Source organism: Lutzomyia longipalpis, chromosome 1, assembly GCF_024334085.1.
Source record: "Lutzomyia longipalpis isolate SR_M1_2022 chromosome 1, ASM2433408v1".
In the NCBI taxonomy this organism is placed as follows: domain Eukaryota; kingdom Metazoa; phylum Arthropoda; class Insecta; order Diptera; family Psychodidae; genus Lutzomyia; species Lutzomyia longipalpis.
Genome location: NC_074707.1, coordinates 31,524,049 through 31,538,457, shown reverse-complemented (window position 1 = coordinate 31,538,457; position 14,409 = coordinate 31,524,049). Strand labels below are relative to the sequence as shown.

Sequence of the window (14,409 nt, the reverse complement as noted above, 5' to 3'; positions counted from 1 at the left end):
CGCGGAAAGCTTCCATAAAGTTAGCTGTTTGAAGAAAATCACAGTGAGTGAGTTGATCAGGAGTGAGATGGAAAAGGGTAGCTCCATCCCCCATTTGCCACACCACAATTGTCACATTGCAATAAAGTTACAATTTTTATTGACGCTCGACTTTTCTGACTTTTAAATTTTTCTCTATCCCTCCTCCTCTCGACATACTCTTCGCAATTACCCCAACTACGTACTGCTGGGGACAAAGGATGTGTGCAACATAAATTTCTCACTTAAAAAAAAAAAGAAGAGGAAGAGAGCGTAAACCCATTCACGGTGTAAATTCTTACTCATTGCCTTGCCATTCATTAGATAACAATCAAGGTGAATTGAGTTTAATTTACAACCTTTATAATCACAATCAAATACGATTTTTTGTAGGTCTACTAAAATTCTATAAAGAATATAATAAATTTTATTAATGACATGCTTTGTACAAAAGAGCTTTCATAGTTTTGAAAAAAAATCATTTCGTTCTTTAAAATCGAACATTATGTTAATGTCGTTAATGCAATGTTACGGTTCGTAACACCCACCATAAAACTAAACAAATAAACACATAAAAGACTTTGACATAATCAGATATTTTATAATTTATCATTTTTCATTAAATAAGACAAAAATGTTTAATTGATGTTCTTCTTATTTTTTGCAGTTCAAAAGGAAGGTGGAACGCAAATAAAGCTCATCATTGAATATCAAAACGATGTAAAAGCTCTATTCAAGCCAATGAGGTGAGTTCCCTTTTTTGCAGTTTTTTTTTCATACTTATTACATTCAACTTCCTGTAAAATGTGGTATTTGAGCATGTAATGAAAAGAAACCTTTTACAACTCCTGTATTCCACATTTCTATTGAAAAAAAAGGAACTACTGAAGTAGTTGGTATCTTCCATCATAATAATTCACGTACAAAATAAACCTTTTTTTTCTCAAGGTAGATAAAAAATGTCCTTCCATGTTTGTTTTAATATAGCATTGTATTTTGCTGTCAATTAAGGAACATTCCTTGATCTCTTACTACTCTTTAGATGTCTGTTCATCAGAGAAAATCGAATCCCTTTGTTCTGAGAAATCTGTCTCTTAGATCTTTGTGCTGTAGCTTTTGATGTATAATATGTGTACGAGAAAAACGGTGGGAAATCAATATCAATTTGAGAGTTATCCATAGAGTGTCTCTCATTCATTGACTTTCGTGTGAGAAGTGTGAGATGAATACGAAGAATGAGCAACAAGAGGTGGATGGGTATGGAGAAAGATTAAGGACTGAAAGATGATGTCTCCTTGTGATTCTATCCCTCTTCAGGATACATTTGAGCTTGTGGTAGCAAGTTTAAACCTCATCTGACTCCTTATTATTTATCGTTTTCCCTTCTGACACCATCATCCACCAGCTGATGGTTATTGATTGCCAGTGGGTTGAGTAAGAGGGTTCTCTCGAATTAGGTTTCCAACCCTTTTTCTCATTCTCATACCCTTCGCACAACCGTGATTCAATGAGACACAACACCACCAAGTGGATTAGACACAATCTCTTGGAAATTTGCATACAACTTCGCAAACCTTTATTTCCCTTTACCCGGAGAAAGGATGGAGGAGCAAACGTGAAAATAGGGAATATAGATGACAAATTGAATTAACACACAGTTGGGTGATTGAATAATTTCAACACCAGCACGAAACCTCAATTATTAATCCAATAATTCATCTCTGAAATCAATATTTTTACAAACACCTACAATTTTCTCATGATTAAATCTCTTCGAAGTATCCACCTACTTGCGTTTATTTAGGCAGAGTCCAATAAATCTCAATCTTAAAGTCGAATTAAATGATATATTTGCTGAGGCAAACATTTCATCCGTCAAGGCCTTAGAGTCTTATATAGCCGCCACAATAAATCTTAACATCCTGACAAGAAGAAACCTCTTAGACAACTAGCAATCGTGTATGTATTTTGTAACATAAACGTATAAACTAATTTCTCTGGAAGGATTATTTTTAGGTCATTACAAATTTCGAAGAAAAATATTATTTCAGTATTTTTAGAGTAGAAAAATCACAAGAACTTAATCCAAAAACTGAAAAACTGTAATTATGATAGATTATATTTTCATATTTAATGTAGATTAAATTGGCATTTTTAAATGAATAATATCATTTCAATGTCCTTATATTCTCTTGAAATTTTAATCAAAGATAAATTGTCAAAGTAACATCTCAATAAACATATACTATGTATGTAGTATGTAGGTATATAGATACCCGTCATTGCCTCTATCTACAATCTGTATAATTGAAATCCTGGAGGCCTATAATTTGTATTAATTGCTGTTAAATTAAAATTTCCTTTTCATCAAATGGCCTCTTGCTACTTCATGTGATCCTTTTCCCCCCGTCACCAAAGGTTGTCATACGCTCAATTTAATGGTACACAAAGTGGAAAGACCGTCGTCTGTTTTTACCCAACTTAAAAAGGAAAGGTATACCTACAATTTCTTGGAGATTAATGAATATATTTTTGTATTATAATTTTATATTTTATTATAACTTGTATTTTAAATATATAATTCGATATTTTTTCTAATCTTTGTTTTTTTTTAATTCAGAAATCATTTTGGTTCTTTTATTGTTGTTGAATTTAAATACCTATTAAATTGTATTTTTTATACAACATTTAAAATGACTTTAAGTACATCAATGCTAAAGTCAACAAAGGTCCATTTTATCGTCTTTACTTTGATTTTATAAAATAAAAAAGAACTTTACTATTTTTGTTATTATCTTTCAACCTTGTTTCTTTCCATTCTCAGTCGGTCTTTTTCCCTTCGTGGGTGGTGGTTGTCGACAAAAAGACGAAACCCACAGCACTCAACTACTTTATACATTTTTGATTGATTGCAATAATGGATGTTAAAAATCACCCACCCTCTTCGCAGTTTCTTTTCTCCCACACACAGTCGTTTTGTACTGCAAAAATGAAAAGCATAAATCTCTTAAAGTGAAGTTCTCTCTCCAAAGCTCCTTGGGTCCCATTCACCATGTTCTCCATGCCCTGCCAACTCACCCTTGGGCCGTGACCAATGCGAAAGTGCCTTTTGAGATCGATGAGTGGCAGTTCTATATTGTTGAGGAATAATCGTGAAAATTGCGTGCATTTCCCCATTTGTTGTGCGCTGTTGTCGGAAAGCATATGAGTAATTTTGACATGAACACCCTACTCATTGCCGTAGGGAAGACTGAGGCAAACTGTAGCAAATTCAATAAAATCGATTTTTTCAATTTTGTAGGATCAAAATAAATTAGGGTATTTCCAATCATTACCAATCTTTTATTCTTTCATCTCCTTAATGGACTAATCAAAAATGTCCTTTCATCTCTCAATTAACCCTCCATTCTTTATTTAATGAAAAAAAAATACTTATATTACCTTTTGTTGTAATCTCGTAAAAAAAATTGAGAGTAAATTAAAATTCGACTTTATTGACAATAGATGTCTTATTCGAAATATGTATTTTTTTTATTAAACATAACCCTGGTTTCCTGTATGTATACTGAAAATTTTCCTTTGCACGAATGAAACACCAACAATGGGCCAATGCTGGGAAAAGAGGGTTGCTCCGAGAGATCATGTAAGCGGCTTGTTTCATTTTATCACGATGAATTTTCCGATGCAATAATAGCCAAAAGGTAAAGGTATCACGAAGAAAATATCTGGACTTGATGCATGATTTAATTAAGTTCCACCGAAGCTACGAACTTTCAAGAGAATATAAGTCTTCTGTATAAGATTGACTGACAATCAGAAAGCTCACGTGCTCCTAAATACATTCGTGACCTGCTTCATTTCTCTATGAGACCTATGTACATGTATATGTATGTGTTTATAAAACTTCGAAATCATATTTAGTTTAATTGAAAAGCACTTGTCATTTATTTTTGGAAATTTTCACATTCGTTAACTTTCAATTACGAAGTGAATATATTATACAAAAGTATTTCTGAGAAACATGATTTTAAAATAAAGATTAATTTATCCTTTACGTCCTTTACTAAAGTTTACTTTTAAAATAGTACAGGATGTGATGTGTTTTAATTCACTGTGGACCATTTTCTGTCATAAACTTTCTCATTGATAGCTTCCACTGAATTGGGGTTAAACACATCAATTGAAAGTGAAGACAAAAAAAACTATAGAGCAAAGGATTCATGAAACTGCAAAGCACATTGCTAATTTGTTGGTTCAATCGAAACTTTCAACTCTTACACTTTATCAACTTCTCCATGTGACATACTTAAGTGGATGATTGAGATTGCAACCAAAAGCGAACTTCAAGTAAAGGAATATGTAGGTGATGTTGCAAAAAGCTCACTCACAGTCATTCTTGAAATCTTTTGAAGAGACACGAATTTTTATAGTAATTTGTAACAGTGAAATAATTTTAATTCTCATGAACTTCGTGCTTGAGAATTTCTTACGTAGATGCTTATTCCACACTCAATGTATCCCACTTTCTGTCAAAGAAGCGAGATATTGTGATGCAATCTTCTCCCACGATTCTTTCTCATTGAGATTTTGTTCTCTTTCATGAAATTCTCGTGAAAAGTCCAATTCTGCGATGCATAGAGCAGAAGAAATCCCAAGAAAATTGCTACAATGCGAATTAGCTTTCCTCCTGTTGTGTGCATTGCAGTCACTTCAATTGCTTATGCAATATTACTGCAGCATGCAAACAAACTCGATGTAGTTATGGAGTAAAAATTTCTGTTGTATTTCAAATCTCTCTCATCTTACAAATTGCCCTTAAATTTCTTCCAACTTCAACCCCTTTGATGCCTGTTGAACGCAACTTTTCCATAACAATGAGCGTCTGCTAGGACGAATGAGAAAGATTGTTTAAAGGATGGAAAACAAAAAGCTTTTAATAGAATATGGGGTATGATCATTTTATTGTTGTTTGCAAATTAATAGGACAATATAAACCCCGAAATTGTGAAGGCGATGAGGAGTTCACATCCTATACTAAAAACAAAAAGAGCTCTCTGTTGGATAGGCGGGATAAAATTGAATTATAGTTTGATATTATTTACACATTTCGTATAATTAAATTCTGGCGTCTGAAGAAAAAGAAATCTGCGCACCTTTTGTGAGAATGAAAGCAACGAAATAAATATCAAGCAAGGGGCGGATTTGCCCTTAATAGAAATTGTCCCTTTGTTTGAACAGGACAACAGCTGGAGACATTTATTAATTAATAATGAGATGAAGATCTCGTTAAGAGTGGCTTTGCGGTCAAAAGAGGAACGAAAATTAATTTAATCCCTTTCTCCCCACTGTACATCCATCCGTGGTAAATTTATTGCAAAAACTATGGCTTAATGTATTTTGTCTCCCGTCTCTCAACTATGTATCTAATTTTCGAAAATTAATTTTAAACTTGGTAAAGTTAGTTTTTCCATTTCAAAAAATCTTTTTCACACAATCAGACGAAAATTTCTGTATGAGATGTTTAAATTAAATTGTGTGGCTTTTTGGGCACAAAAGCCTTTTCCATGAAAACGTTTGTGTGCCTTCTTGCGGTCTGTTGGTCTAGTTCATATATTTATACAAAACTCATTCGATAGCCTTTTGATGTTTATGTCGCATAACTCCCAAACATTATTTGAATATCCCACCTACTAAATGCTAATAACTTGGTAAACAGTAAATTTGTTACGACAAACATTGGCGATATTAATTAATTTACTACATACCTATGTCATAAGTTGCTTAATGAGAAATTTGGTTTCTATGCCTATAAATATATCTAATGCGTAATTAAGACGTTCTACACAATATGATACTACATTGCGATTTCTCATTTTGCTTTTTTCCTCGCTATTTTATAGACACTTTTTCTTATATTTTATGTATAAGAAAAAATAAAACATATTATATTTTTCTCTTTGGTAATGACATTTTGGCTAAAAATATCCATTTCTTTCCTTTTATCCGTGGATATATGTATTTCACCATAGTCTATATATGTATACTGGTAAACTAATCATTGCATCTAATTTTCTCAAAACTTTCTTTGTAGATTCCCACGGGATCAACAGACTCTGCCAAATCATTTCTACTTCACTGACTTTGAGAGACACACTGCAGAGATTGCAGCATTCCATCTTGATGGGTAAGTTGTTTATTTTTTCCATCTCGCTCTCTCTATTGCCACAAAATTTATTCTGCAATTTTCATACCGTACAACACTACTGATTAAATAATTCCCAGCAGCCGAATGCAACTTGTGCATTGTATCACTCTTTATTCGACTTTAAGCTCTATTATTAGTTATGGACAAGCACCATGCATAAATGTAGAATGAAACGTACATATGTATATATGGGAAAATAACTTAAAGACGACCTGCATACAAATTTTGACTTATTAATTTTCTCAAGTAAACTGTTGAAGATGATCTGCCAATCCGATTTTTTTCAGTCTTTGCGTTCAATTAAAAATATTATTTAAGCTGTAAGTGTTAAGACTTTGTTAAAGAAAGCAAGATTAATAGCATTGTATCTTTAAAAAAATAGATCTCAATTTTTCTCTTTGAAACAATCTTGAAGTAAAGTCTTAAAACAATTTCTTATCTATATAATAACAATATATTTGACAAAGGACCAACTTCTGGCTGGTATAATAATGAAAATTCATTGAAACATGATTGTTGCACGTACATGGTATCTTTAGACTAAAGGTAATAATGATGAGCTCATTAGGTAGTTTCCTCTGGGAAGCACAAAGAAATACCTTTGAAGTTTCCTTCCTGTGAAGTTTATATCTCACGCACATAGCAAAAGAGCATCCCTCATGTAAGATTCCTTTGAGCCAGTATAATTGTGGTGCATCCCAATTCATTGCTCTTGATATCCTCTCACATCCTTTAGCTGAATTCCTCCGCTGATGGGATATATTCTTAGATGATGCAGGAGTGTGGGGTGGGTGTAGTAAGAGAAATATGTTATACTGTTCTGTTCTATGAAGCACACAATATGAATTAAGATGAATTCAGAACATATGGAAAAGGTTTGGTCGTGCTATAAGAGGAGAGTTGGGGCTCAAAGCGCAAGATATGAGGAAGTCTGGGAGAGAAATGAATGGGAATGTCGGTTTTATGCCATTGTAATTCTCATTGCTTAAATGTTATTCCTTCCCTTACACACCCCTCAAACCGAACGTCTGTGGCATTTTGTGGTACCAATGAGTAATGGGTGGAGGGTTAAACGAGGAAATTTTCAGTGTTGCAATCTTGTACTATGACCCCAAAACAAGGGGTATCTCTCAGTCTTTAATTCAACACTGCTTTTCTTTAATTATACTGCAAATTAATGAAATGACAAAAAATAGCTGGCAAAATTATTTAAATGCGTTAACTAAACAACTAACCACAGGTTAAAAATTAGCATAATTATAGCATTTTTGCTTAAATTAAATCTATATTTTTCGTACAATTCGATATTTTAAATTTAAGTTTTATAAAACGGTTCTAAAGATCAGAAAATAAACCCCCTAATGGGCCTAATTCAGCGACCAAGAAACCCTTGAAATCTTTGAATTTTGTACTGAAATTTCAAGATTTAAAGCTAATTTCAAGGGTTTCTTGGTCGCTGAATAAGGCCCAATATCTCAATTTTAAACAAAGGTAAATAATCTGCAGTAAAATGGTAAAATTTGTCATAGAAGGTGTATGTGGAGGTGACAAACAAAATAAATACTTACATACATATGTACGTATACATAATACATTGCTGTCCTTTATATTGTACTTGCAGACTCATGGGCTTCCGGCGAGCCATGCCTGTCGTGGGACGAACATTGAATATTACAACAGAAATTTATCAAGTCTGCGATGATGAATTACTTAAGACGTTTTTTGTGTCGCCATCGAATAACTTGTGCTTTCACGGGAAGTGCTCCTACTACTGCGACACCTCCCATGCAATTTGTGGCAACCCCGACACTCTCGAAGGATCCTTTGCTGCCTTCCTCCCCATGTACGAGCAAGCAGGTCGAAAGGTAAAGCTACATTACATATATAAATACTCTGTCTGTGTTTTCACCCTTCTACGGATGTTGGCTACATTGTTACTCCATCTCACGTATATTATTGAGAATCTTCTACCGCAAAATTATTAATCAAAGCCAAAAAGAATTGTGAGCCCGGTAATTGCACCTTTAATGTGAGTCTCATCAATTTCACAAGAGACACACTCCACAATAAATGGAGTAATTTTCCTAGCGGAACGAGGAAGATTCGTATCTCATTTGCATCTAATTCCATTCATAAATAAAGACAGTGGTAGATTATGGTAGTTTAAGGTGGGGAAGAGATTGGGTGATGTTGATTGTACAGAAATGAGAGTAAATATTAAGTGGTTTATCTCATGAGCACTCATGGTGAGAAGTCGATCTCGCACAACAATGAATCTGGATGAGATTTTTTCACACATAATTTCCAATCTTTATTTTGCTCAACATATCACGTAATGGTGTTGCATAGCGGGTGACGTGTTATTGTTTACATGACTAATTTGTGGGTGAAATTGCTATACAAGAGGAATAATCTCATAACTCCCTCCACTATTGTCCTGTTATTGACACATCTACATAAGCGCTAATGATTTCTTCAAATATACTGACATTTCGGCATACATATTGAATGTAAAGCCGAGAGCAATACTCCCCCGCGCGTGATATTGTTGTGTAAGAAAAACAAGAATATCCAGGGAGAGAAAAAACAAAGAATTTTCATGAATTTACAATTTGCTCTCTCGGTGATTTATACTTGATTATTGTAAAATCCTCCCTGAGCAGAATATATATTTTTTTAACTATATTTATACATAATGTTTCCACCGTGCTGTTCTCCACCACTATATTCATGTTACACATGGTTTTACACAGGCTACCGTTCCCTCCAAGGCTTTCAGAACCGTACCCAAAAATTCCTGTATTTAGCACAAATATTTCATGAAAAATTTCTTCTATGCTTGTACTATTCGGTCAAAACATTTTTGTCTGAAATGCCGCACTAGTAGGTAGGTATCTATAAAACAACATATTGAATTCCTCTTCAAACCTTTTCCTCTTCCACTCAACATAAAATCAATAAAAATACATTATCATAAAAAGTATAATAATTATCCTTAAAATTTTTGAATATTAAAAAAATCATAGGGGAGACTGAGATAAGATTAATCAAGTAAAACCGAACACCATTAGCAACTTTTGAATATTTTTATCGAAAAATTATTATACATAGAAATATATTACTCCATGGGGACATTAAATATTTGCGTAATATTTTATGGGGTGATAGAGGGATAGTTGGAGCACTGAAATACACAAAAAAGCATTATAAGCCTAAGTCGACTTAGGTTCATAATGAATGGGCCAAGCGAATATATAAATATTTTTTATTAATTTATAAATAATATTTTAAATTAATTCCTTCATTAAGTTATGGAAAATGAGAGGCCTGCAATATTTCAAATTTTTAAAAGAAATTTTCCTGAAACTTGCCCTACCTTTCTGTGTGGCTGTAGCGGAGGAAAGAAAATGCAAATTTTTTGTCGCATTGCCACTACACTGCTACTGCGGAAAGTGATTTGAATTTGTGGTAGTTCCATTTATCCTTTCCACTTAATCCTGTTGGTGGCTTGTGTGTGGGTACGATTTCACTCTCCACTCCTCTCTATGGATCTCAAGCACAGCTTTTCCCCCGTGGCACCAGGCGTCTCCATTTTTTTCTCCCTCCGTCCGTACCATCCACCTCCTTGCAGCTTAGTTTGCGAATGTAAATCACACCCCAGCCCCAGAGTTAGCGATTTTGTGAGTGTGTTTGCTGGAAAGTATTACTTGTGTCGTTTACATTTATATCATGAAGATTAATTATTTTGTATCCTTTCCCACCCATGTTTCTCCATTCGCTCTTTTTTTATTCCACCTCCAATTCTACATTTTTTTCTTGTATACTGGAGAGAGGAGTCACTAAATCCGTTGGGGAATAAAAAATAGAGGAAAATTCATCGCTAAGGTCCTTATATATTTTTTCTCATACACCTTCAGATTACAAAAATGTTTTTTTTTTCTGCCAAGAACGTCAAAGAGAGCAATTTTACACGCAAATTTTTTTTATTAAATAAATTGTGAGGAATACGCAAAATAATTTGCAATTTTACATTTTTATGTTCTTAAAGATGAATTTAAAGGTCAAAAGTAAAAAAAATAAAAATAAAAGCAGAAGAATTAATTAAACCTGTTCACTTCCTATAGAGCATTCTTTAAAGAATATTCAAGGTGATCCCCTTAATTTACTCTTAAAGAATGTACATATGCATTCAACAATCCATGATCTTCACCAAGGTCAGTGTCAAACTTATCTCTGTAGCACATGCTTCTATAAGTAAAAGATAAGACTTTATAACTTATACATTTCCAATGAATTACAGTTTATCACGCTTTATAGAAATTAAATTTATATTAAGCAAATAAATCGTCAAAAAAAAATACGATTTTACTTATATTTTTTAAGATAATTTTTAAATTAGGCAAAATATACAAAGGAATGAGAGACTTCCCCCACGTAAATTTAAGGATTAATAAAATTACAACTTTCATGCTATGTACAATTCTTTTCGTAAAACAACTTCTTTGTACACTAATTATACATTTTCTTGAATTTTTTTAATTCCATTCCTCTCCCCTAAGCATAAGGATAATTCATGCAAATTATATATCCTGTAACTCGAGAAAAATGACGAAAATATTAAATAAATTTGCCACTTTACTAATTTTCAGGTTTGGCGTCATCCATGGCGGCGTTCGTACCACAAGCGGAGGAAAGCTCAGTGGGAAACAGATGCTGACTATTGTTCAATGGTGAGAATGAATTTCTCGGCTTTGTTTCATTTATTTTTTTTTTTTTTTAGGAAAAGCACAAAATAATATTATTTATTCACCAGGTGAGAGATATTCCACCATACGACCAGGGTAGACGACTCCTCGACCTAATGGACATGTCTGTATTTGACTTTCTCATGGGGAACATGGATCGCCATCACTACGAAACCTTCAAGTGAGTTGGAAAGGCCACAAAATTCTAACCCCAGAATTATTTTTCACCCTATCCCCTCACAGAATCATTCACACACATTTAAGCCTTTAGCTTACCCCTTCCCGTCTATTAAATTCAAAATTCACCACTTGTCTGTTTTTCAAACGATGCGGTCACGATGGCCACATTGTTTTTGCCACCAGCTTTTCCCCCTCAATCTGGAGATGAGCATGAGGTTTCGACAGAATTTTTCTCCCATCTGCTAAAGCTTTGTTTACTCCGCTTAGATAAAACCTACATAGACTCCTCTTTCGTAAAATGTTTATGGTAAGGATGAGGTGTTATATATAGAGACACACAAAGAGACATATTCCAAAGCCACAATGAAAAACAGCATGAATAGAATAGTTTTTAGAAAGTATGTGTTTTGTGGAGCATTCCTGCAATAGCAATAATTTTTGTGTGTTAGCAATTTAAAGGGAGGAAAAAAAGGAAAAATATTTGAATCAATATTGAAACTAAATTGATTATTGTACGATTAATGTATTATTGTTACATAGAAGTATGTACTATAGAACATAATTTTTAAGAAATTATTCCTTTATATTCTTAAATTGCAAGCAAACATTCTGAATGTGCTCTAACAAAAAAAAAGAACATGCTTTGCATACCCACAAAGAGAGGATAAGTGTTCCTATGTAGTGAAAGTTTTCAGACAAAACTCTCAAAATCTGACACAATGCAATATAGTCTTAATACATACATATATATATACAACATACATAGAGGACTATGTAAAATAGACTATTCCTCTCGGCAACAACTCTCAATAGTTGAGCTGCTGAAGCAATTTTGGGTACAAACATAAATTTCCTGTTGGAAAACATTTTGGAATGCTTTGTAGATACTTTCTAAAGCTCCAGAGTATCCCATAAAGTCTACCAAAGTGTCACCGCAGGGTTACAGTGGTGTGGTGAAGAATTTCAGAAAATTTCCAGAAAGGTGGATATATTTTTTTCATGGAAGCTGCCTTGAATAAAAGACTAGAATGGGAAAAAGAAATCTCAGATATTGACTTTTCCAAAAATAGCGAAAATAGCTTACAAAATAAAAGTAATTTTAAACATAAATCATGCATTATCTTTTCTATTAAATAAATAATGCAACTATCTTTTTGTATTTAGTTATTCACTTGCATGAAATAAACATTAATTTTATATTTTCTATGAAGGTTCATCTTTTTTAGCTGTGATTCTTTCTTAAAAGAAGCACAGCTTCTGTGTACACTCTAAAATGCAAAGTCGTCAGATCGGGCTCAAACTTGGGATGAGCACGAATTAGGGTCCCCACATTCCAAAAAACGTATGCGCCAAAAATGTTTCCGTCCGTCCGTCCGTCCGTCCGTCCGGCCGTCCGGCCGGAACCTTTTGCTAAATTACAAGAGAACGGTGATAGATAGAGACTTGCGGTCAACGGCAAAGTTCATATATCGACTAGAAGACATCCGATTATGAAGTCAAATCACACCCCCCACCCCCCCGTCCGCCATTTTGAATAACCACCAAATTTTGTTTTCGTTATATCTCAGCCCCTGTAATAGGTAAAAATCTGAAATTTTGATATGTTGTAGGGGCCATCAAGACCTTTCCAAGGATACTTCATTTTCGAAAATCGGCCAAGCCGTTTAGCCAATATGGCCGTCACAAATTATCATCGAAAATCGGCCATAACTCGAGAACGGCTTGACCGATTTTGATCAACTCGGGCTCAAATGAAAGATATTAATGAGCCCTACAACTGCTCGGAACATTGCAAGTTCAAAAAATGACCGCAAGTGGCGCTAAAATCGAAAACAAAATTTTCGATGAGTTTTCGATGAATATCTCGAGCACCGCTTTATAGAATTGCTTCAAATTTTGATATGTTATTGCTGGCTATAATATCTTTCATCATGCCAAAAATGAAGAAAATCTATGTAGCCGTTCCGGAGATATCGCGTTTTAAAGTTAACATGTCATATCTTGAGTTGCATAAGACCAACGCCCCGCGAAGCGGGGCGTTTTATATACATATATAAAAGTAAAGTAAAATATATATAAATGCATAGATATATACATTATATATACATATAAAAATGCAAAGATAAATATTAAATATAGCATGGATGGAACAGTATAAAGCGAAAGAACGGTAAGTAAAACTTACGGGCTGTGATTCTTTCTTTGTCAGTGAAATGTGAAGATGGCTGAAAATTGAGGATGGGCAAATTTTGAGGAGAGACTTACTCGTGAGCCGAATCACAGCCAACGCCCGCCACGATTAAGGCTTTCTTCAAATTTCTGCGCGTTGGCTGTGATTCGGCTCGCGAGTAAGTCTCTCCTCAAAATTTGCCCATCCTCAATTTTCAGCCATCTTCACATTTCACTGACAAAGAAAGAATCACAGCCCGTAAGTTTTACTTACCGTTCTTTCGCTTTATACTGTTCCATCCATGCTATATTTAATATTTATCTTTGCATTTTTATATGTATATATAATGTATATATCTATGCATTTATATATATTTTACTTTACTTTTATATATGTATATTTGCATTCTTTTAGCCAATTTTGGCGTATTTGTTTTATTTTACTACACAAAATCAACAAAAGCCACCATTCATTGTCGTTGAGTTTTTTATCAATTGTTTTTCATCAAGATTGCAATTAAACTTTAGCAAAACAAATTGTATGTCTAGGTCACAAAGTGTTTATGAACGTACCCACCTCAACATATACAAATTGTACTGCATATATATAATGTTTTACGTTACAAAAAAAGAACAGCAGGTACCAGTTTTTGTTACTCTTTCCCTGCAAAATTTAACACTTTTTGTTAGTAACGCTTTTCGCTGTTTTTTTCTGACTCTTTTCTAGCATACCTTTACATTGAATCTCAATTTAACGAGACTTTTATGACTTTTTCTTTAATTTTTACTCTGTTTAGGTAAAACTGTAATGGTGAATAACAAGGATAATAATATGAAATGATTTATTAAACTGAATGAACTTCTAACAAAATATTTGAGAGTGCTAAACATTTCTGCAACATACCTAACATAGCTTACATATGATAACAATGATACTCCAGTAGAACTGTTTAACCCAAAAAATTTGCGTTTTAGTTATTAAATGAAAACTTGCAAATTATAGAATAACAAACCCGCGGAATGACCAAATAGTTTTATAAATTAATGTAAATTTTATAGGGCAATATTAGAAAAGTTTGTTTAGTACAAAAT

The 14,409-nt window shown here is 33.5% G+C and overlaps 4 protein-coding genes across 8 annotated transcripts in view; all 4 read left to right on the top strand.

Moving 5' to 3' along the window:
- The window catches only part of LOC129786110 (replication factor C subunit 4), a 635,780-nt gene that overhangs the window by 471,482 nt on the left and 149,889 nt on the right, over nt 1–14,409 (top strand). The gene's annotated exons all lie outside the window — the stretch shown is intronic.
- LOC129785980 (extended synaptotagmin-2) overlaps nt 1–14,409 on the top strand; it is a 633,447-nt gene that overhangs the window by 469,149 nt on the left and 149,889 nt on the right. The window lies entirely within an intron of this gene.
- LOC129785995 (protein kinase C-like) overlaps nt 1–14,409 on the top strand; it is a 501,513-nt gene that overhangs the window by 337,215 nt on the left and 149,889 nt on the right. The gene's annotated exons all lie outside the window — the stretch shown is intronic.
- The window catches only part of LOC129786065 (extracellular serine/threonine protein CG31145), a 48,453-nt gene that overhangs the window by 28,526 nt on the left and 5,518 nt on the right, over nt 1–14,409 (top strand). For all 3 annotated transcript variants that reach the window (XM_055820867.1, XM_055820866.1, XM_055820868.1), the window contains 5 exons: nt 686–764; nt 6,110–6,202; nt 7,845–8,088; nt 10,873–10,953; nt 11,037–11,149. In XM_055820867.1, coding sequence (XP_055676842.1) covers nt 686–764; nt 6,110–6,202; nt 7,845–8,088; nt 10,873–10,953; nt 11,037–11,149 — 610 coding nt within the window. The remainder of the gene's footprint in view (nt 1–685; nt 765–6,109; nt 6,203–7,844; nt 8,089–10,872; nt 10,954–11,036; nt 11,150–14,409) is intronic.